At 43.1% G+C, this 24,141-nt stretch overlaps 1 protein-coding gene across 4 annotated transcripts in view; it reads left to right on the top strand.

Moving 5' to 3' along the window:
- The window catches only part of mtmr3 (myotubularin related protein 3), a 35,532-nt gene extending 11,490 nt beyond the window's left edge, over window positions 1-24,042 (top strand). Inside the window, exons 6-21 of one of the 4 annotated variants that reach the window (XM_044112777.1) lie at window positions 1,276-1,358; window positions 3,888-4,054; window positions 4,167-4,263; window positions 4,529-4,642; window positions 5,840-6,030; window positions 7,310-7,441; window positions 7,600-7,711; window positions 8,908-9,103; window positions 10,089-10,274; window positions 10,500-10,670; window positions 11,912-12,057; window positions 12,710-14,174; window positions 14,974-15,084; window positions 15,176-15,264; window positions 16,495-16,521; window positions 18,414-24,042. In XM_044112777.1, coding sequence (XP_043968712.1) covers window positions 1,276-1,358; window positions 3,888-4,054; window positions 4,167-4,263; window positions 4,529-4,642; window positions 5,840-6,030; window positions 7,310-7,441; window positions 7,600-7,711; window positions 8,908-9,103; window positions 10,089-10,274; window positions 10,500-10,670; window positions 11,912-12,057; window positions 12,710-14,174; window positions 14,974-15,084; window positions 15,176-15,264; window positions 16,495-16,521; window positions 18,414-18,585 — 3,459 coding nt within the window. In that variant the 3' untranslated portion in view covers window positions 18,586-24,042. Of the gene's footprint in view, window positions 1-1,275; window positions 1,359-3,887; window positions 4,055-4,166; window positions 4,264-4,528; window positions 4,643-5,839; window positions 6,031-7,309; window positions 7,442-7,599; window positions 7,712-8,907; window positions 9,104-10,088; window positions 10,275-10,499; window positions 10,671-11,911; window positions 12,058-12,709; window positions 14,175-14,973; window positions 15,085-15,175; window positions 15,265-16,494; window positions 16,522-18,301 lie in introns of all 4 variants that reach the window. The other 3 variants (XM_044112779.1, XM_044112778.1, XM_044112780.1) reach the window with 3 other exon arrangements.
- The last annotated feature ends 99 nt before the right edge of the window (window positions 24,043-24,141 follow it).

Here is a 24,141-nt window from a genome sequence, read left to right as displayed (position 1 = left end):
ACTCACACTTCTTGGCAAATGCTTTGTGGAACCGCCTTTTGTGGCGATGCCATGCATGACTGTTCCAGAATGTTTCACACAGAGACAGGAATGTGCACATTTTGGATATACTTTGCAGAATGGTTTAAACAATACCTGATCAGATGAACATCCATATTTCCAAGTCATGACACAGATTTTTGGTTGGATTTAAGCCTGCACTTGGACTGGGCCATTTCTACACAGTAACATGTTTTGATTTAACTCAATCCATTCAAGTTCTGGCTCATAAAGTAAAATTTGTTCAAAGGTGCTCATGTCATGTTTGTTTTCTGCGTCTCTTACGTATCTTGCAGTAAACAAAGACTTGTTATGACTTTCAGTGATGCTTTCCTTTCTGCCGTTGTTTTATTTTGAGACTGTTAACGGGGCGTTAGCACATCCTTATGTGTCTAAAATTTAGCCCTTAAAATGTCTTAAACTAATCAAAAAAGTAAGTTTGTCTCAAATACTTTAATCACATTTCTTAAAATTTGTCAGGACTATTTAATTGTGTATATTATATGTGGGAGTTTTTATTTTTATTTTTTACTTGTGGAACTTTTCCAGATATCTTTATTGCATTCTGTGACTCGCACATGGACGAGCTTTAGCCGCCGCCGCCGCTGCTACTAGCATTGATCTGAAATCAGTATTTATGGGAGACACAAACTCAGAAGTCGGTGGTTTTGTGATTTAAACACGGTGGCTTAGCACCAGTGTGACCTGTTTAAGAACTTGATTTAATCAGTCATTACCATGAAAGGGAAATAAAACAGGGAATGATCAGAATATTCTCTGATGGTATCATAAGAGAATAAAGAGCCACAGATGTAACTATGATGACAAATGGGGGAGGGAGGGGAATTCAAAGGAACAGTAATAAATGTCTTCTTGACAATATCTATAATCTCACAAGTGGTACCATTTGTTTATATATAAATGCCTGATTTTCTATTGTACATTTCTGTTGTGAAACAGGTGTTAAATGTCTTTAATACTGGTCTTAAGTTTGAGTTGGTGAACCCTGGTTGTAATAATGGGGGCTGAACATTATTATTGTAATAGTTTTTGGTCTTTTGCCAGTAAGGAAGTTTGACAACCATGTCCCATTTTTGCTTTCACTTTTCTAACACATGCTACTTGTTTAAGCCTGTGGTTGTAATGTGACAAAAGATGTCAACGCTTTAAGCAGTGTGAAAATGGAGCCCTTATTTTAAAGGAGATGCTCTCCCCCTCCTGTTTGTGGCTTCACAGGTCCCCCTCCAGCTGATTGAGTGTGTGGAGTGTCGGGACATGTTTCAGCTTCATGTCACCTGTAAGGACTGCAAGGTCGTCAGGTAAAACTCAACTCATCCTTTGCTGTAGAACGAACATGAAGGAGACATTCTCTTGTTTTTGTTTTTAAGAGAAAGACATTCTATCTGTTCTTTTAGCACCTTTGAATATAAAGAAATGAATATCGACATGCTGTGCCAGATCAGAACTTTCCTTGTTGAATTCAGATCTCAGAATCCAACTAAATATGTTTCTCCTGCATAAGTGCAGTTAGTCATCCAGCTAAAATGCAATGATCCTAATGCATTGTTATGTTTCTTTTGTGTTTGAGAACATCAGATATTCAATGATTTATAAAGAATCCATAAATGTGAATATTGGACTTCCTCTTGCAGTTGTCTTTGAAACTAATTGGTGCGTCTGCTGCAGTGATGTAAAACTCATGAATTCCTCCCTAAAAGTGCCGCTGATCATGTTCTGCAGCTCTATAGTCAGTGTTGTTGGATGATAAGAGTTTATCTATCAGTCCATCTGCCCGCCTCTTCCTGTTATTGCAAGTTCCACATATTGAAGCCTGATGACTGTAGGAGTATCTTCTGTAAATCCATAGTGATTATTTTCTTTTTTAAGCTTAAAATAGTCTCAAATAGTTCTCAACCCTGAAGGTTTTAGTCAAGAAGCTGTGGAATTTTGATCTGAAAAATGTACAGGAACGCTGTACATCTGTTAGTTACTGGTGTATTTCGTTAAGGTTGAAAAATTGTTCCCAAATGACACAAGGGAATTTTAATCTGGAGCTTTTTATAAAGATTGAAAAAGTAAAAAAAAACAACACTGTAAGGTTAACTTGATTCTACAGATGACTGTCGTTTGTTTCTCAGACGCCAGCTGTTTGTTTTCAGCTGATAGTGACGTTAGTGGCCATGTTTATATGGAAGTAAAGACGTCACTCAATTTTTGTTTTTTTTCCTCCGTTTTTTAAAAAATTCAATAAATGACCAGATATTTTAGCTATAGAATTACTCTGTGTCAGAGGTGTCTTTAAATTTCATGTTACTCCCCAAACAGTTATTTTAGATAACAGTTGCGTAAAAGTGGTATACCAGTGAAAATAAAAGTGAGATGTGAAGGAGATGGTTCACAGTCCACTGTACAAAGTGATTTCTCTGTAAGTCAGATTGATCTTTGAACAAACGTCAAAGAAATTCCAGATGTCCAGCTGGCTTCGTTTTCATAAAGACAACAGAAAGTCAGTGGTTGTGCAGTGGATCTATACTGCGGATAGCCACAAAACCCTTAGACTTTCTTACAGATGAGTACACACTTAATGGGAAACAGAGTGGATTTGAAAAAACAGAATCAAATTTGACCGTGTTCAACATGTGAATAGGGCAAAAACCTGGAAACTTTAATATATCAGGAACTGTGATTACTCTGTACCTCCAGCATGCAGACCTGCAGGGCTTGGTGCATGGTCCATTTTGTTCCTTTAATTTTGCCAGTAAATCCCATGTTGGAGTCTAGTGCCTTCAGCCTGGATTTATGAGTTTTCTGAACTGAAATCCAATTAATGGTCAGAAAAAAAAATAGCATCCCTTCTTTATATTCTCTGTTCCTCAACGGTTCGTGGGAGGCAGTTAAATGTTTTTCCCTTGGCAGTCTCTCTAGGTTGTGTGGCCACATTCTCTCTTTAATACCCTTACCACTTCTACCCCTTCCAGCTTTATTGCAGCAGGATTGTTATTAGCATTTTACAACGTGAAACGGTTAAGATTTAACATTGGCAAAATATGTCGAGTGTTAAAAGTCTTAAAGGGGCATTATTATGTAAAATCAACTTTTTTAGCTTTACATCATGTTATAATGTTATTCCCTTATCAAAAACACCCGGAGTGTTGCCTTGATTCTTTCATACATGTTTGAGAAAGTTTTTTAATCTCCATGGCAACCATTCATCTCGGCAAAATGCCTGGTTGGCATTTGAGGTCAAAGCTCCTCCCCTTATCCGCAGTTTCTGAGTCTCCTGCTCACAGAGCGCCTCTATCCCGCAGCTCCCCCACTCAGCTCCTTAAGACTAGCCAGCAGCAATTAGCAAACACCTGTTGGAACTGCACATCTGTTGAGCGTTTCAGTGCTACTCTGATAAAAATGTTTTTAAAGGGTTGATAGAGGAGTGCCATCAGGGCGAAAATTACAAAGTAAATTTTTTTAAAGCCATATTTGATGGCTTATTTTTCTTCAAGATTTTTCTGTGAAATTGGACACAGACATATTTCTGTTCTGTGACTTGAGGGGGTTAGCGGTTGAGGCTACCGCTAACTAGCTAGCTAGAGTTTTTGCGTTTATCATTGGTAAGTGTGAATTTCTTGCCAGTTGGCTGGACAACGTTCGTCTTCACCACGGACTCACTTCTGTTGCCAACCCCCTGTGTTCTGTGCAATAAAGCTTGTCACTACTACATTATGAAACATAACATTTTCTTTTGGACCTTTCTGTCGTAAAACAAGTCTTACAATTCATTCATAGTCTAAAATCTGAGTCGTGAAGAAACCCTGTCACGGAATCAGCCTGGTGTCCGGTTGAACTTCCAGGTGTCAGTTCTCCACCTTCGAGCAGTGCCAGGAGTGGCTGAAGCGTTTAAACTCTGTCGTCCGGCCGCCGTCCCGCCTGGAGGACCTGTTCTCCTTCGCCTTCCACGCTTGGTGCATGGAGGTGTACGCCGGGGAGAAGGAGCAGCACGGCGAGCTGTGCAGACCAGGTGCGCTGCCACGTTCTGCGTCTCTTTCCAAACCTCGTAGGAAGGCTTCCTTCAGCCCGGCGTTTATCAGGCATCGCCGGGGTTTTTTTTCCCCCGTTTTGTTTTTTTGCAGGAGAACATGTGACCTCGTGGTTCAAGAACGAGGTGGAGAGGATGGGCTTCGACACTCAGAATGCCTGGAGGATATCGGACATCAACAGCAAGTTCAGGTAAAAAAAAAGAAAAGGCTATCATTCAGGATTCTGCTGCTGTGTTGATGTCCGCAAGACAATCCTGCCCTTTTGCTTTTTCTGACCAACAACGCATTTCTGTGGATTTCTGTTATTACAACCCGCTGGTGCTGCAGCCCTCAGTAGATAAGGAGCCAGACCAGGATTATGTGACTGTAGACAGAGCCTGATGTTGAGCCGTGGGCCCTCCAGGGCCCCACCTCCCTAGTTTGACTCTGTTCTCTGTGGCCCTCCATCCTGCCAGGCTTTGCCCCAGCTATCCTCAGCAGCTGCTGGTGCCAGCCTGGATCACCGACAAGGAGCTGGAAAATGTGGCCGCCTTCCGTTCCTGGAAAAGGTTTCCTGCCGTGGTTTACAGGTCAGTCTGTTTTTATCTGTATTTGTATATTTGTATATTAAACCGTATTTGTTTAATTTATTCATTGGTGCACAGAAACTGTCTTTGTGAAAGAGCTGATGGAGTTGTCTGATGAAATCTTCTGGTTCTATATCAGACTGCAACCAGGTGGCAGAAATAAAAGGTTTCTTTAGGTGGTTAAGAATAAGATAAAGTTTTTATGGCTGTTTATTGTTCCCCCATGGCCTGATGACTTTATTTTTGCTCATAAAACACTGGCATCACCTTTCAGAGCTCCAGTGTTCAGCTTGTGCCTAAGACCATTTAACACTGGAACTGAGAAGCATTTAGAAAATCCAAAATAAACAAATAAAGCAACCAAAACAACAATAATTTATTATGTTTTGAAATGCAGCTTTGGTTACTGAGGTTTCAATTTTAGTCATTCAGCGTTGACAGGACAAGTGAGCAAAAGTGTCCGGCGGTGCAAACCAGCTATTTTATTCTGGTGTCCAATGTTTGCAGCGTCTCTCACAACAGCAGCTTTTCAATAATATTAAAGGGGAGGGTCTCTTTAACAACTGTTGCATTTAATTGTAAATAAATACATTTTTGGCTTATTGTGACAGGTTTTATCGATATATAAAATTATTGATTAGCCCCCCTGTGCATTGGTGGTGCAGGGGTAAACGCCCCCCCAACTGACTTTCCCGTTAATTCACTGTGAAATATGGCTTCGTTCACACTGCAGCCTGAAGTGACCCAAATCCGTAAATTTTTTTTCCTTCTGTTTTTTTTTTTGGGGACAACATGAATCTGCTGCTGCACATGTGAAGCAGGTTGTTGCTAGGTAACCTGAGTTTAGCTGGCGGTGAGAGGTTGAGCAGCCAAAGCCTTCCCCCTGCCTACATCGCCCAGAGTGCCTTGGGGTTCTGAATCGGAGTTCAGCAACATTAACAACATTCAATCTGACGTTTTTTAGAATATGTTGTTATTATCACGTTTCTATGGCGATATATATCATTGTTTTATCACCCAGACATTGTCTCCAAGCTGCTCTCTGTCTGAATATTGACTCTAACTTTGTTTACCGCCGTGTAGCTGTTCATAGCAGTACTGTAAACACAGTTTTCTTGATAAAATCATAGATTCCTTATTCAGCCCTGTAATCTGTGGCTTATCAGTATTTTTTATTTTTTCCCCCCCCTTCCCATGCAGGCACCAGAGCACCGGTGCTGTGATCGCCCGCTGCGGCCAGCCAGAAGTCAGCTGGTGGGGATGGAGGAATGCCGACGACGAGCACCTGGTGCAGTCCATCGCCAAGGCCTGCGCCGTGGACGGCAGCGGCCGCAAACATCTTACCAACGGCGGCTACACCAACGGCTCAGACCTGCCCGATACGGATTTCGGTACAAGGGTTTTTACTGATGAGATGCGCTGCTGTTGTCCTCACAGTCACACACACGTTCACCACAGCGGCCTGCTATCAGCAGAACTTGTGCAAGCCTTCCTGTTGGAGCCTGTCTGTAGCAGCTGGCTGACTCAAACACACATCACAGTAATAATGTGTTGTCGTTTTAGATTGAAGGTCCATAAATGCATCCTGTAGTTTAATTACAGAGCCTTGCAAAACTATTCATACCATCTCAACATTTTTGCATTTTGCTTTTAGAAAGCAAAATAAAACTTATTGGAATATTTTCCCTTAAGCTACATCAAGAAAAACAATTCGTGGCTTTCAAAAGCGTTCAGAAGTTTAGCAAGTAAAGACATGTGAAGTGTGACCTTCAATGGCATCAACAAAATAAAAGTAATTGCATTCGGTTGTACATGGAGGTCAGCCACATTATGCTATAATTAGGTTGTTAAGTCATTGTTCATAAATGTCTTTAACGAGTTGCTTTTGTTGCTGGTTTTGGATGCTGCCAGTAGGAGGAAGGATGTTTGGTCTTACGTTTTACTTTCAGACAATTGTTATGATATGTAACCGTGGCAACAAGGTATTGTTTTTACAGCGGGGAACAGCTGATAAGCTTCTTAAAAGTTCGTAGAGCAGCTGAAAAAGAGGCTTCATGGATTCAGAGCAGGTCCAAACAGGAAGTTCAGATCATCATAATGGATCATCCACAACAACTCTTTAATTCACATGGATGATATGAGTTATAAAACATTTAATTTTCCTTCATAACAAATCTTTTTTTCTTTTTTGAATTGAGTAAAACAATATCCTAAGCTTTGAATGTCTCACTGAGAATTGAATGGTTGAAATCAAATCATATTCATGTGTTAGCATGGACCTAAATCTAATTGAGTTACTGGGTAAGACTTTGACATTTTAATGATGCTTTATGAAATAATTCTCATTTTATTGTTTTACTTTTACAAATAATTCTTATTTTTCTAAAGAACAATAGTGCAAAACATTTCAGTCTCTGAATGTGAAAACGGTTTGGATAAATATTTCTGATTTTTCAGAAAAAAATCCAAATGAACACATAAAGTTTGAGTGAATTGTGATTAATTATTTTTCTTTCTCTTCACACTTAGTTTTTTTCCCCCACATAAAATATTAAGACAATGATTTAAAGTTTGTGTCTATAAATGTTGGAGTAGCAATTTCTTTTGGCAACGTTCTAAATATTTCTATTAAATCTGAATAAAACTACAATAACGCCTTTTTTTCCCCAGAATCCTCCATGACCAATAGTTCAGAGGTGGAGACTCTGGCCATCCAGCCCCACAAGCTGCTGATCCTGGATGCTAGGTCGTACGCGGCGGCGGTGGCTAACAGGGCCAAGGGGGGAGGCTGCGAGTGCCCAGGTAGGCTTTGTGTCTCGGTTTAAGGTTTCAAGCAGATTTAGGTCAATGCATGCTGCAGAATCAGAAGCTCACTTAGCCCCAAATGCGATTGTTCTTTGTGCTAAAATTAAACGGGTTTAGTTTTTGTCTGTGTTTCTTTCTGGGGTTTTTTTTTCCAGAGTACTATCCCAACTGTGAGGTTGTATTCATGGGAATGGCCAACATTCACTCCATCCGCAAGAGTTTCCAGTCACTACGTTTCCTCTGCACTCAGATGCCTGACCCAGCCAAGTATGTCTGTTTTTACTTCTTCTTCTTCTTCTCTTTATGTTTAATTACAGTTCCCACCAGCAGTGATTTCAGACTCTAGACACAACATTATGACCATGCAGGCTGAGATTACAACTGCAGCACAGCTTTGCCTGCTGGAGGTACCTAGTAATCACTGTTGTGTTATGGCCTAACTCAGACATCTGTGCCTGATTTAGAGCCTGGCCCCAGCCCAAGTAGAGTATCTCTTCCATTTGAACTCTCCAAGTTAACTCCAGGTTGATGTGTAATTAAACTGCACTGCTACAGGAGAAGGTTGCAGAATTCAGCCAGGAGGTCAGGAATGTCCTCACAGTCAGGGTTATTCTAGATGTACTAGAATAGATGTGTTTTATTTCGTGGAAAGTAAAAGACTCGAGCTTATGTTTATTTGTGTCTGTACTGTTTTGAACAATGATATTCTGTAAAGGTGCAGAGGGATGCACCAATCCACTCTTTTCACCTCCGATATCGAGATCTGAGGTTTAGAATCGGCTGATCCCAATAAATAAAAAACAAACTCTGCTGAACTTTTCTTTTCTGAAACACAGACATAAATGTATTGAATTATAAATATGCATGATACCTCTGCACCCTCAAATACACCAATATTTGTAAAAACAACTTTAATTTGTTCAGTCAGTGCAGTCAAAAACAATAGGTTGACTACATTGGTCAAACATGCAAAATAAATTGCAACAAATCTTCTTTCAAATTGTTCAGAAAGTGCAATCAGGAGTTCTAAATATAATATAACATAAATAATAAAGCATGATCAGAGGATAGAATTAGACTCAATAGATCTGTCCTGGTCATCAATACCCAATCTAGATTGTTTTTCAGTATCAGATATTATTATCTAATTAAACACTGGAGCACCATATTTAGAAAGCCTTATATTTTAAATCTAAATACAGAATCTGTGCTTATTTTTTTCTTTTGAACACTAAATCTCCAGCTGTAAATTTAAATCAGAAACACTGTAAAAATTGAAGCGTGAAAACTGTTTGGGGTTTTTTTTCCTGTGAAATTTGCTGCTTGTTTTACTTTTGCTCCCAGTAAGTTGGCCTTTTAAAACGCCTGATGTGAGGAATGAATTGAGCTGACCTGTGCTCTCTGACTGTCCTTGAGAGATTAAAGCGGTTGCTCAAAGGTTTTCTCTCTTGCTGTCTCCCCAGCTGGCTGTCTGCGCTGGAGAGCACCAAGTGGCTGCAGCACCTGTCTCTGCTGCTGAAGGCGGCCCTGCTGGTGGTCAATGCGGTGGACAGAGACCACCGGCCCGTCCTGGTGCATTGCTCCGACGGATGGGACCGCACACCGCAGATTGCTGCTCTGTCCAAGCTGCTCTTGGACCCGTACTATCGCACCATCGAGGTATTGATGTTCCCATTTCCTTTAAACGTCATCAGTTTATGGCAGATTACCAGGATTTTCTAAAACTCTGACCTGCTCATTTTAGGCCATTCAGATTTTTCTTTCTAAACAAAAACGTCAGACGATGTCGAAACAACAAAATGAGTTCAGTTTGAGTTTCTGGTGGGATCTGGTGTCACATTCTGATCATCGGCTAGTTTTATTTTTACAGGTAATACCTGGAATACTAGACAAGTCTGGACTGAATCATTCACAGTCACACACACACACACGCACACGCACACACACGCACACACACACGCACACACACACGCACACACACACACACACACACACACACAGCAGCAGTAGGTTTATTTTGTTCTGTTGTATCGTTAAATCAACAAAGATCCTCCATTCTTTTTACAGGTTAACTGCAGCACCATGTTTCAGCAGTTAATGTGGTCTGATGTATTTGTTGATAACTTTACTCTGTTTAAAACAATCTGTGTTAGCTTGCCAGCAATTCTATTGAGACGAAATGTAGTGAGAAGTGAGATTTTTAGATTTTGTTAGATTTTTCTGCAGCTTGTTTAGTGCATATATATATATATATATATATATATATATATATATATATAATTTTTAGAGCAACTGAAGGTAACATAATTACTTGATTGTGCTATAAAAAGGCACCATGCACCTGGAAAATATATAATACGGCGCATTTGAATGAGATTGATCAATTATTTATTGGTGAGAGCTGTTTGCATTTATAAATTAGAACAAAAGGACCTTCACTCTGCCTTTAGTGGACAGACATAAATCAGTAATGCTTTATAAAAATGGAAGAATTTAACTTATTTAAACTTCTGCAGGCTAAAATGCTCACTTTGGCAGCATTTTCCATCCAAAATGCAACTTATGACACAAAAAGGGTCAGTTTTTTTTTTTTTTTCTTCCTACTCGTTTCCTACAAGTGAAAAGGTGTGATGCGTTTGCGCAGGGCTTCCAGGTTTTGGTGGAAACGGAATGGCTGGACTTTGGCCATAAGTTTGCAGACCGCTGTGGTCACGGGGAGAACTCTGAGGACCTGAACGAGCGCTGCCCCGTCTTCCTGCAGTGGCTGGACTGCGTTCATCAGCTGCAGAGGCAGTTCCCATGCTCCTTCGAGTTCAATGAGGCCTTCCTGGTACGAGCTCCTCTGCTAGTCCGTATTCTGAATGTCTTCCTGTCTAGAAGTGAGGATGTTTTTCCTCTAATCACCACACATCTCAGGTCCCTTCAGGGAGTCTTCATAACACTAAGAGAACTTCTTTTGATTTGTTCACTTGCAATGGATTGTTTACAAGCCTGGGCATGTCAGCATGTGTTTTTGTGTGTGTGTGTGTGCGTGTGTGTGTGTGTGTACCTGCAGGTGAAGCTGGTGCAGCACAGCTACTCCTGCCTGTTTGGCACCTTCCTGTGCAACAGCGGCAAGGAGAGGGAGGACCGGCACGTTCAGGAGAGAACCTGCTCCGTGTGGTCGCTGCTGCGGCCAGCCAACCGCACCCTGAGGAACATGCTGTACTCCTCCCACTCTGAAACCGTACGTCTCACCCACTCTTCTCCTCCAGGGGGCCGGGGCCTCTGCGCCCTGCGTGTTTTCGCCCTGCATCTCCAGAGGGCTCTTTCAGCCCGTTTCACTCACAGGAACGTTGATTAAAGCCCGACAAGACGAAGCATGAGGAACGTCTATCTGTGGAGTCCGTAAACAGACAGGATGAAACCGAAGTCTTGACTTTCACAGCGTTCCAGATTTATCGCCAATTGTTTTGCTTTCAAACTTGATTTAAAGTCTGTTTTTCAGCCTTCCAAGTGTTGCATTGTTGTGGTTGCTGTTGTTGTAGGCAGTGAAATTTCCCCTTTAGCAAATTTAAAAACAATATTCAGACAACGCAGATGTGCTTGTCACATCTTGTTCAGACGTCCATCTGAAGGCTCAGGCTCACAGTTGAGATTTCAGTCAGTCTTGAATACGTTTCTCATGACGGATCCTTTCATTTTGTATAATCCAAATGGGTACCAGTAAGATTGAAGAGCTTTTTGGGTATTTGGCCCCAATTCTTCTTCTTCATGGCTAAAGTTTCTATTTACGGCCCAGACCTGACCCAACATTATTACCGGGTCAGATCAGAATTATTTGCTTCAGTGTGGCGCGTTTAAGGAACCTGCAATACACAGAGAAAACCGAACGAAAACTCATCATTTAAATCTACTTATTATAGTGTTGATAGTTGAACCTGTAGAGGGAATGAAGTAAGTAAGTTTGATGCAGAAGTTAATCAGACTGTAACAAGTGCAGTGCACTGCCTGCATGCAGCAGCAGCAGAGACAGGATCTGTTCAATGTGTGATTTTGTTCCTGACTCTCTGCGGTTACAACAAGAGACAAGATGGAGCTGGAAAAGGTTCAACTAAAGCTAAACCTGGGAGAAGTTACACTTCTCACTTAAATGGTGGTCTAAAAACAAAATTGGAATTAAAAGAACATGTCAGGTTTACGTCGGGTTCAGGACTCTAACTCAAGTTAATTAGTCAGATTGGATTCTTACGCAGGGCAGCCGTCACACACCTACCAGTTGTTACACTGACTCCACATTTTCAGCATACAAAACAGTTAGTTTCCCACCAAGTAGTTTACTTTGCGACAACACGTACTTGGGCGTACAAATCAACCTTTTGCAGCCCTCAGCTGTGTGAGGTACTCCTGAGTATTCTGGGACTATTGAGACTTCTACTGTTATCTCCCACTGATCGCATTTGCTGGGTGGGTTTGTTCTGCTCACAGGTTCTTCACCCAGTTTGTCATGTGCGGAACCTGATGCTGTGGACCGCAGTTTATCTGCCCAGCTCTTCTCCCACCACCCCCTCTGACGACTCCTGTGCTCCCTACCCTGTGCCCGGTGCCAACCCGGAGGATGCGCCCCTGGGCAGGTGAGCCTGGCGCGTTGGCACCCGACCCCCCCACTTCCTGCTCCATGTAAGATAAACACAAACCGAGGACCCCCCACAGCCAGAGGGTCCCGACTTAACAACCCTTCTGCTTCTTGACGTTGCTTTCACCAGACCTCACAGCAGCTTTATGTCACCCAGCAGCCATGCAGCGCCTCTGAAACTGCATTTAAAATGTTGCAGTTTTTTTTTTTTTTTGAAACAGATACTAAAGCTGCTAAGCGTGGTGGTAGTTTGTGAATGTTCCTTGTGCGTCAGGTTTGCAGATGTACCAGAAATGTGTGATTATATTATTCCATTTAGAGCCTTTGTAAAGAAAAAGGGGATTAATTTATGAAGATTAAATTTATTAAATAAATTCAAATCTATTTAATAAAAAGTCCTGTCCCTGGTTAAGAAATCTATAAATATTTCTGCAAGGCACTAATGGTCATAATGACACATTAAGATCATGTTGGGCTGCAAGAGTATTTAAAGACAGTCTGTGTTCCTGGTATAATCTTTAGCCTTTTTCATGTTTTGATGAAGATGACTGGTTAACACAAAGACTTGGTCTGTCAATCTTAGCCAGAAGTGCTGAGACGGTTTAATTGTGTTTTCACCGCTGAATTGTTTTTTCTCATTTCCCGTTTAGACGAACAAAGACTCGCTCTTTTGACAACCTGCCCAGTGCGTGTGAGCTGGGAAGCACGCTGGCTCCCAACCGCCGCTCCAGTGACCCCAGCCTCAACGAGAAGTGGCAGGACCACCGGCGCTCTCTGGAGCTCAACGTGGCGGTGGGCCCTGAGGGAGGGGGCGGTCAGGAGCCGCAGGCCGGCGGAGAGGGGCCGTGTACGGACGGACAGCAGTCGGAGCTGGGCGACGACCAGCATCCCCGCGAATCCCAGGCCGCGCTCCAACAGGACGCCCCGGTCAGCACAGACGGGGGAGCGGAGGAGGCGGAGCTCTCCGTGGTGGTCGGCATGGCTGAGGGGCAAATGGAGAACATCCTACAGGAAGCCACGCAGGAAACGGGAGCAGATTCACAGGGGCAGAGACCTGCTGCTGCTGCTGCTCATACAGAAGTGAAGAAGGAAGTTGAAAGTGAGGGGGAAACTCCAACGACGCAGACGCAGAGAGAAATGGTTACAAACGGTCACCATCCTGACAACGGCGAGTTGGAGGCTGAGGACGATGGGGATTCTCCTCCTCTGCCTTCACAGGAGGAACAGGAACTCCATCAGCAGCTGAATGACCAAACTCAAACACCAGAGGGCGCTGTGGAGCAGAGCGTCAACTGCTTTGCTGTTAGAGAAGAGTCCAGCTCAGGAGAGCAGCCGCTGTCTGAATCCCATAGAACCATTATTAACGGCTTTGTGGGCGGGTCATCAGAGGAGCAGGACGTAGAAGAGACCGGTCCCGCCTCAGAACCTGAGCTCGCCGTCTCAGAATCGGACGAGCCGCTGGACAAGAGGGCGTCCCTGATGGAGAGCTCCACAGAGACTTTAACTGAAGAAGCCTGCAGCAAACTGGAGCTTCTTCCTGGACAGCCGAGTGTTTTACCCAACCGTCAGCCACACGGCGACGGCAAGAGCCAACACCCCGGCTTCAGGAAGGACAGGGAGGCGGCCGAGCCCGGCTTCAGCAGAACTTTAAACGGGGGCAGCAAGCATGCCTCTGTCAGTGCCTTTCAGTCTGCCAGCGCTGAGCTAAGCAGGGAAGGGCTTCACAACGGAGACTGCTCCGATGGAGACCCCAGCGTAGGACCTCACTGGGCCAAAGGGAACGGGGAGCGGGCCCCGCTCAGCCGACAGGTGTCTCTGGCCAGCTGCAACTCCCTGGTCCTCCATCCACGTGGCGCCTGCCTGCAGCACCGCTGCTGCCACACCGCTCCCGGCCGGGCCGCCGTCAGCCCGGAGCAGCCGACCCGCAGCCACCTGGACGACGACGGACTCACGTTGCACACGGACGCCATCCAGCAGAGGCTGAGGCAGATCGAGGCCGGGCACCAGATGGAGGTGGAGACCCTGAAGAAGCAGGTGCAGGAGCTGTGGAGCCGCCTGGAGAACCAGCAATATGCCGGATTGCACCGGATCAACGGCGATGTGGGTGACGAAGTGGTGAGACGCTGCTCTGCCTTTTACTCTTTAGAGAAAAATTGAACTTTCCATGTTGTTTTCATGAAAAATGTGCACAAATCTTTGTCTACATCCTGCCAGCGTCAAAAAACCCTAAACTTTGCAGTTGCAGTGTTCCCATTAAGAAAAGACTATAAAAAAACACATGAATAAGCTAATTCACAGAATAGGTCATTAAAAATGATGGCAGCCACAGATGTAGTTACATAATATATATTCATAATTCAGCCGTGGTGTCAACGCTCATCATCTATCAGCCATCAGAGAAACGGCGGCGTTGGCGCAATAAGCCTCTCAAACTTTGGAGCAGCTACATTTGATGAAGCTGTAGTTGGCGACTTTACAGAAGAGTTATGGATTCTTCCCTTTAGAGTGATGCACAACTTTTTATGAGCTGTGTGAAGCTGTGACGGCTCCGGTGGAGCCAGCTGCACGGTGTTTGAAAAAACTAAAAAACCAAGACAACCCATCTTTCTCCTACCACTTTCTGTTGTCGCCTTTGACGTTTTCTCTAGTAGACTCATCCAGCTGTTGGTCACAGGATTTGTGTTTCCATTGCAGCTTTGTGAAATACATCTATGTGGATATGACAGCAAAACCACCTCATCCCAGCTCAAAAACCTTTTGGGAAAAAAAGTTATTTTTTTTTTAATGTTTGTTTGTTTGGTGGGTTTTCTTTTTTAGAAATTGGAGTGTTTTTATTATAAATGTATTTTTGTAATTCCAGTTTACACAATTTCATGGTGGATGTAAACTCGGCTCCTTGTCTCTTTCTGTGCAGACCTCCATGACCGACTCGGAGTACAACCTGGACCCAAACTGCTTGTCCCGCTGCAGCACGGAGCTCTTCTCAGAGGCCAGCTGGGAGCAGGTGGACAAGCAGGACACGGAGGTGAGCATGACCACCCCCTCCGTCACCATGGAGACCGTCCGGAACACCTCCGCAGACCGGAGCGGTGAACGGCTCTGTGTGCTTGCTGCAGGTCACTCGCTGGTACCCTGATCACCTGGCCGCTCAGTGCTACGGCTGCGAGAGCCGCTTCTGGTTGGCCGCCAGGAAGCATCACTGCAGGTGAGCTGGACTCCCACTGACCACTTCACCTCCAGCCAATCAGTACCAGTGATGTCAAACAATAACATCCCGTGAATATCTCCTGTATGTGTTGAGCTTTTGGTGGTTGCTATAGAAGCACTTTGACTGAAATGTAACGTTCTCAAAATGCCACGGTCAGGACATTCATGTTAAACGTTATATTTAGTCGTTTCTTCCACTTCAGTGTGTTTCATTGTGACTGTATTTGACAGGCCGTCACACAGCGGCGCTTGGTTGTGGAAGTGGAAGGAAAAATAATGCGAGATTTTAAAAGTTTGTGTAAATAATAATCGGGGATGTTCCGTATATCGGCCGATATTAGTCATTCACACGTTTCCATTTTTACTGGTCATTTTTTAACACATTGCTATCGGTCCAATGAATAAAACTGAGATTTGATTCCGTCTTGCTGCCGTTTGGTTCTGAGGAGGAGGTTGGTCATGTGACTAATAGTGATGCTGCACAGGATTGTGGGTATTTACCTGAAGGTGAAAAGTCAGCTGTTTTTATTTGTTATTTTTGTCCAAGATGTCAACAGGCTTATGTACAATATCTGTAAATACTGGATATCAATATTGGCTCAGATTTTCTGACAGATTGGTGGACTTAGCCCTCTGCTGGATTTACAGCTAAAATAGTTTAATAAAAAAGCTGTCCTGCTCTTTTTGTTTCACTTCACTGATTCACTACTTTCTTCTGGTCTGTCGCATAAAATCCCATAAAAATTTATTTGATCATCAAGGTTCAAAAAGTAAAACTGATGCTCCAAGAATTACCTCTGATTACTAAAGATAGATGTTGTTATCAGACTGTTGCTTCGTCTGTGGTAGATCACGGAGCATCTTATTGTACAACTTTTGCTTTCCTTCGTTGGCGCTGAGTAGTATGTTGCCATGGTGACTGGTTGTTGGATTGAGTTGAGCTGTTTTGGTGAGGCACGATGCCCTCATATTCAGAAGGATGATGTTTCGTTGTTTGAAGCGCTGTTGTTTGCATTCATCTTCATGTGAGATCTTCAGGAAGTCTTGGGTTTTGGGGGGTTTTTTTAGATAAAGAACCACGTTTGGTCAGGGTGTGGATTCAGGATGTGGTTGTCGTCATTCCTCCTAACCTAAGCGCTGAGCAGGAAGTGTGTTGTTGCTGTGCTCGTGTTTTCTGCGCTGCTCCGGCAGCTCTTACCCATCGTCTGCCCCTCTTCCTCCTCTACAGTGGCAGAGAGGCAGTCCAGGAGGTCTGGTGAGATCCCGCCCAACCCCCCCACCGCTGCACCCTGCTCCTCCTAATCCAAGCCCCTCCCCCTCACACCCCCTGTCCTCACCTGCTCCATTTTGGTTGATTTTTTTTATTTATTTTTTTAAACTGATCAGTAGCTTCACAGGGACACGCTGATTTCTGACAGCAGAGTTTTCATCCTGCTGTAATGGTTCCACAGAGTGTTGTGTTTTTAACAGGCTGTAAGTGAAAGCATGGCGCCGTGACCAGGCCAGCTGTGATTGGTCGAAGGCTGATTTTTTTATTTATTTTTTTTAAGTTCATGAGAGAAATTGATCTGCTAACCAGAACAGAAGTGGACTGCCTCAGCCTCAACCCACCATAGCGGCACATCAGCATCCAGTTGCCCCGGCAGCATGCTGCGCGTCCCCCCCCCCTCCCTCCTCCTCTACATTCCCCCCACCCCCCCTCCCCAGCTCCACAGCATGGCACCCAGAGCTGCTGCCATCACTTGGTTGAAATAAAACACTGGAGACCCAGACGTTTATTTTTTTCCTTTGTTTTACTGCGGTTCAGTTCGGTTCAGGAAGCAGTGCACCACAGTGTGTGTGTGTGTGTGTGTGTGCGTGTGTGTGCATGGCCTGACATTTGAATGTGAGCATGGGGATCTGTGTGTTGGCGTCCGTCTCGCTTACTGGCCGGTCTCCAGTTCTCATAAATGTTTCTGTCGTCAAATACTGATTTCTATTTCAGAGCTAGAATACAGGATTTTATATATATATAAAAAAACAGATTTTGTTTTAACTCTACTATGGAGTAATGATCGTTTATAGTTGGAGCAGAGCTAATGTTGCTCTGTGAATCAGATGTACTATTAGAAAACAAAGTAAAACTGCCTGAGCAGAGATTTTAAGATGTTTTGTTCCCATTTAAATGAGTAATTGTCCAAGTTAGCATTACAAAAACAACAGTCTCATGTAGGGCTGCTGCTAATGATTATTTTCAGTAATCGATTATTCTAACCATTAATCGATTAATCAGATATATTAAAAAAAAAAGCCACATTCTGAAGATTTTTTTGCCATATTTGCAATATATTAAATATATCCCTTTTTAAAATAAGAAAATAACAATTTTATACCTCAAAGTGCAACAATGTAGTATCCCTCTAGCTTTGTTTTAGCAAAGAATGCATCTGAAGCTGAAAACTACTTCTAACGTCAACATGCTGTTTGTCTTATCCACATGAGGTAGAACTAATTTACATAGTTTATTTTTTTAATGAAAATTTATGCAAATATATTATAGTTTTCTGTGTTCTTCTTTCTCCAAATGACCCTTTTTGAATCAGTATCCTCCAGCTGTAATCAATTAGTATATGATTTGATGATTATTTCAATAATCGATTCATTGCGATTAATCGTTTTGGCCGTAGTCTTGTGTGTTCTCTATAGAATGTCTATCCTTACTGTCGCCATGGTTTCCAACGTTCCCAAATTCTGCGTGTTCCGTGAAAGACAGAAGCTCAAAAGGCTAAAACTGGCCTTAAAACTCATTGGAGTTAAAACTCAGTTTACAGTGAAAAGTTTTATTATGATGCGTTTACTGATCAGAAAAAAAAACAAAAAAAACTTTGGGTTTCTGATCCTGGCAACGAAGCAGAAAATGATCTGATTCCTCTCTCCGTCTTTATCTGAGCCGGTAGTTCAGCTGCTCCTCTGCTCCGTGTTAGAACATGTAGTGATATTTCACAGTGATGATCCTGTGTGTTTTGTGTCCCTGCCTGTTCCACCATGTGCTGCAGGTCCAAACGAACGATAACGGGAGCCGCTGATCGCTCAGACCCACCGTGCACGGTTTAGCCTCAGAAATGCCTGCTAGCTGAGGACGTGATCGCCCTCTGTCTCCCTCTGCAGGAACTGCGGCAACGTGTTCTGCGCCAGCTGTTGCGACCAAAAGATCCCCGTGCCAAGCCAGCAGCTGTTCGAGCCGTGCCGCGTGTGTAAGAACTGCTACAGCAGCCTCCAGCTCAACTCCGCTCCCCTGGACCTCGAGCTCGAGAAACCCATCGCGGCGAGCTCCAACTGACGGAGCGCGGAGGAACCGGACCGGGTCAGACCGAGTCGGGCCACCAGCCGCCGACACAAACGCACCGCTCAGGAGCACAGGAAGCTACGCAGAATGTCCCGTGTGTGTGGTGGTGTGTGTGTGTGGGGGTGTGTGTTGCCCATCTGGAGTTTAAAGTGTATATTTTTAGGATGACATGCTGGCTACGCAACAAGAACTCTGAATGTTGGTGTCTGGAAGGGTGTGTGTGTGCGTGTGTGTGTGGGTGGGTGTGTGTGTGTGTGTGTGGCAGTGAGGAAACTGCACTTCAAGGAGCGAGAATGGACTTCCAGGTTGCCGAGAGAAGCAAGTCTCAGTGCGGAGCTCCGTACAGCCGACAGCTCCAGCATCTCGCCGCCACCCAGAGCTTCTGCAGACGTCACTTCTTACACTGAGCTGAAGTTTTTCCTCTGGACTCAGAAACAAAACAAACCAACAAGTGGAAAGAGAATCTCCCTGGATCAGAAGTCTTCACACAAATGGTGTAAAGAAACCACTGGCACCATTCAGGCTCCACTGTTTTTTGTTTTTTTTCCTGGTTTGCACATTTTTCCGTCTTTTCGGTTCTTTTGTTCCAAGTGAAATCTCAGATTTGAGGGCTTCTTAAAGAGCGTTAATCCAAGCTAACTTGGTCTGGTTTCTACTGAAATGTCTTACAAGTGAAAACTAACTTCCAGGTAACTTTCCAGCTTGATCTGATCTTGTTTTAAGTCAATAATTCCTTAATATTAATGAAATGTTGGTTTCATTATCAGATTATTTTACTTACAGCAAACATATTTAATCTGCCAGTGACACTTGTACATTTTCATCAATATTAAGGAACTCAAAGTCCCTACATCTTGTAAATTTCTGTCTTGTTTCAAATGTACGGAGATATTTGCAGTAGAAACTAGACCAAAAATCCTTAAGAATTTGTGATTTTGCAGTGTAAAACTCTGTAACAACAGGACTGAACCTTCAGCTCCCAGCATGTGGGTCACTCTGCTGGTGAAAATCCGGTTAGGAAGCGTTGGGTGTTGCAGAAGCGATCCCTGCTGCTCTGGGAGACCAGCAGCAGGAGGAAGGGCTCTTTGTGAGATCAGACAGCAAAAGCTTCTCTGCGGCAAATCCTATTCAATGACCTCCTTGCTCACACACACACTGACACACTCTTATTTTTTATTTTCTTTTTTTTGTAAAATAAATGAATGAGATAATATATTCAGATACTATTTAGCATTTGAGAAAACTGTATAGAATTCTTGAATAGTGGCTCATTTAATTAGTCACATTTCTTTTTTTATTTCTTTGTTCTCTTTTGTTAAAATTGCACAAAAATACCTTTTTTTTTTGCATCCTGCCAGAAGAGGAACAGGGTTTTTTTTTTTTTTTCTAAATAGAGAATCCTGTTTTGATGCTGCAGTGGTTTTCTCCTTTAAATGCGATTTATTATTTGGAGGTTATTTATTAAAGAGGTGTTGTTTAAATTGCTGTTAGGAATCCAGATAATTCAATTGCTGCAGGATAATCAGGGGGGTGAGAGATGGTTTTGAACTGATTCCCACAGGCTCGTCCTTTTAGGATCGGCTGCGTTGTTTGATCTGTCGATGGGGTCCTGTGACGGAGCGGAGGGGCGCCATCTTGAATGAAACGTTCAGCGGATTAGCAGTAGTCGGCGTCATCTATGCACTGAGAAAACAGTGGCCCAAAACAAACAGCCTGAACCCAAAATCAAAGCATCTCATCTTAACTTCGATTTACGACTCCATTCAAACCATCTCCACACACTACCTCTGCTTTGTAATTGTTCATGCACACCTGACTTCTAGTTGCTCGGTGACTTTTGTCACCAACAAAGGCCTTGGTTTTTGTCATTGTTCAATACATTTTCTCCTGTTTTGCTGAGTTTTAAAATAAAAAAGGTACACACCTGAAAGAATAGATTAGCATCCCAATGATCGTCTTGTGGTTGTTGTTTAGACATAGGGCTGGGCGATAAATGGATCTTTTTTGTTTCGTTTATAATGAGTACATTTATGGAAAATCAAGATTTTTTTTTTGCCACCAAAGCACTCCTTGGGTTTCCATAGGTCTGAGTGATGTCATTGCGTTTCATAAGCGTGTTCTATGAATTCAGGTTAACTTTACCACAGAATGGCGTCAGACTACGAGTTTTATTTATTAGGCCCGAGCAACGAAGTGCTGGCGAAGGCCTATTGAATTTGCAGGATTTCTTATTATTATTGTTTATTTTATTTTTATACATATATTTTCCCGCCACTGTCCCCAGAGGAAAATTTTTGGATTCTGGTGAAATCGTAAGTGGGCGTGGCCAAACTGCTCTACAGCGCCCCCTAACGTGAGTTGGGAGAAACCATAGAGATCTGAAACTCTGTAGTATGTAGATCCCCCACCCAAATCAAGGATAAAAGTCTCTTGGACGTATCCTCTAAAATGCACAAGGAGGCGGCCATTTTGGGTCAAAGGTCAAATTTAGCCCATTTTTCACTTTTACTCATGTCGAACTTTAACAAACTCCTCCTGGGAATTTCGACCTATCGGCTTCATTCTTGGTCAAAATGCAGAAAAGGCAGAGGGTTTTAAAAGTCATCAAAACAATTTACTTTTCGTATAAATTCAGGGGGCGTGGCAGAGCGGTGAACTTGGCCTACTCGACAAAACAAATGAAACCCTATAATTTGACAAAAAGGTCAATTGGCACCAAACTTGGCATGAGTGATCTGATGTCGTCATAGTCTGACGTCATCTAAGCCCCGCCCCCTCAGAACAGGAAGTGACTTTTTTTACTTGGAAAGTTCCATCTCTGGCTCTCTTGGCTCTCCATCTCCCTGCCCCCTTCTAACAGGAAGTCACCTGTTTTTCTATTTTTCTTCCTCTTAATCTACTTCATGCAGATATTAAAATGTGTTTAATGAATTAGAATAACATGATGATAAATCCTTTCAACGCTGGCTGTTGGTGGGAGCATGTGGGCATGGCTGCACTGCAAATTCTAATCCCTGTTTGCATACGTCTCTAAATCTGTGTTTCTCAAACTTTTTCAGGCTGAGGACCAGTTTTAACCCTTTTAAAAAGCTGTCAAAGACCACTTAATCCAAAATTGAACCCGCCATAACACATCTTAATATATGATGCAACCTGAAATAACAATATTATTCTCTCAAGTATTTTTCTTTGTTCATCCTAATGAGAAGCATGGTGCTGTTTGCTAAATGTGGCTGGCCACAACAGACTTAAGAGGTCTACTTTGGCATTTTGAGTTACTTACAAAATTAAACGAAATTGACAATAGCCGTTTAGCCTGAAAGCAGAGCGTCATGACTAACTGGAACAATTCCTACCACTAATCGTTCCAGTCGCTATAACTCAGCCTCCTCTGATCAAACAAGTAGTCCTGGAGTTATTTTCTGTCCACTAGGGGGTGCCCTCGCACCACAAATGGTCCATGGACCACAGTTTGAGTAAGGCTGCTGTAAATCATACATGCTTGCTAGGATTGACGTTTGTTAGTTTCTAAAGAGCCCAATAGCTTGAATTTGCAATTCAGATCGACTGCGCTTGTGCGTCGTCAGGGAGCGCTGCCTAAGACGTCGGTGTGTGTCGCCTGGCGGACGGCTGCGGGAACTGCGCGAGAGCGTGGCGTTGCTGGAACCCCCACGGTCGCCACGAGGCTCGCGGCGCGCTGCGCTGCGCGAGCCACCAACGCCGCTTGCGGCTTTAATTAGTTTATTTAATTGCAAAGATAAAGTCATAGTATTATAAGAATACAGTCGATAATATTCTTCTCGAATATTCTCCTAATTTTACATTATCGTAAAATTAAAAATTGTAATTTTAAAACTCCCGAAAAATAATAAAATCTTTAAATGAGGAATGTTGAGCGCGTGGAGTTCTACTTTAATGTTGGTTTTTCTAATAAGGAAATGACACATCAGCTTTGACTTATTAGCAGGACTTTGAAAGGGTTGAGTTTATTTAGAAGAACCACACAGACTGACCCTTTTAACTATAGAAGCTATTTTCTCTATAACGACTCTCTCCCTCGTAATTTAAAGACATTCTTTTGGTTAAAAAAGGAAAAAGAGGAGTCGCTTTTATTTCCCTAATATTAGGACTTTATTCTTGTCATTAAAAATTCTTGTAGCCTGATACTTATACTCCGTCGTACGTCTCACAGAAGGTCTGATTAAAATAAAAGCCACTTTTTTGAAAATATTGGTATTTTCTTTGTAAGACCAGAAAGCGAGACAATAAAATCAGTGCAAAAAGGAACTGGTGTGAAAATAAAAATCAGAGATTTTATTTCCAGGTCATATCGCCCAGCCCCAGTTAGGTGCAGAAGCAGCATGTTTATTATGATCAGCTGAGTTGCACAAATGTGTCTGATCTAAGAGAGTGTGGGTCCTGAAAGCCTCGTGGTGCGTTTGCGTGTGTAAATGAGTGGCGCGTGCTGTGGACCTGCTGCTAACAGTGCGTTAGCTCTCCTGCTGCCCTCCGGTGGGAGTGCTGCATGTGCTTTTATTGAACTGTGTGTACGCCCGATAGCGGAGGACTCTTAATTTTAACTTGTTTGAGATAATCTGTCATTCTCATTCCAAACTATTTTGTTTATCACTATATAACATATTTTTAAAGCAAATTGGTCTAAGGAACAAAACGAAATGAAATGTATTTTCTGGCTTTAAGAGGCCTTTGTGAGGCTAAAGCTCTTTAATCTTCCCTCACTCCATCAGCAGCATCCGATTTCCTCCCCGCTGCAGGCGTAACGAGCCGCCATCTTACCTTAAACAATCCATGAATGTGAACTGTCTATATTGATGAATGTTGCACGACATTAAGTAGACACTGCCACAGATCAGCTGTGACTGAAGGAGCGCTGTGCTTCTCAGTATTGAAAGGAGCACGGTGAGAGCTGGTGCTATGTGTGTAGGAGTGTCGCGCAACACACTTGTTGCTGCACCTTTTATCCCCCCGACCCCATTCCCAGAAAGTCATCTCTGTCTGCAGATGTTTATTCTTCTCAGCTTACACCGACATTCTCTATCGGAGGCTTTGCTGCAGCGGCCCAGTAATCACTGGACGTGTGTGTATGCGTGTGTCAGGCATTGCTGTGAGACTGAATGAGTGAGTGAGTGAGTGAGTGAGTGAGTGAGTGGGGCTCTTTTGGTGGAGACTGGTGCCAAGCAGTTTATTACGGTCTCTCACAAGGGGATCAGTCATGTTTTTGGTTGGTTTTACTTCTTTTCTTCTTCTCCTCTGTGTTTGACAAGGACTTTGAACCTTCTGTCTGTCAGAGGAGTGTGTAGCTGTACATAACAATTTCCTGTAACAACAAGTGCTCCTTGTTCAGTCTGGATATTTAGTTTTGTTGGATTTACTTTATAGAGCATTACATTGTTGTAGAATTCAAATGAAAAATAAACTAGCTGAACCAAAGCGGTGGGTTTTATCTGATTCCTGCTTTCACCTGACACAATGACCACGTCTCCCACATGCCACGCCCACAGGAGCTGCAATTAGCAAACACCTGGTGGA

This window comes from Gambusia affinis, linkage group LG03, assembly GCF_019740435.1.
Source record: "Gambusia affinis linkage group LG03, SWU_Gaff_1.0, whole genome shotgun sequence".
Lineage (NCBI taxonomy): Eukaryota > Metazoa > Chordata > Actinopteri > Cyprinodontiformes > Poeciliidae > Gambusia > Gambusia affinis.
Note: the sequence above shows the minus strand (reverse complement) of the source record. Positions and strands in the feature narration are given on the sequence as shown.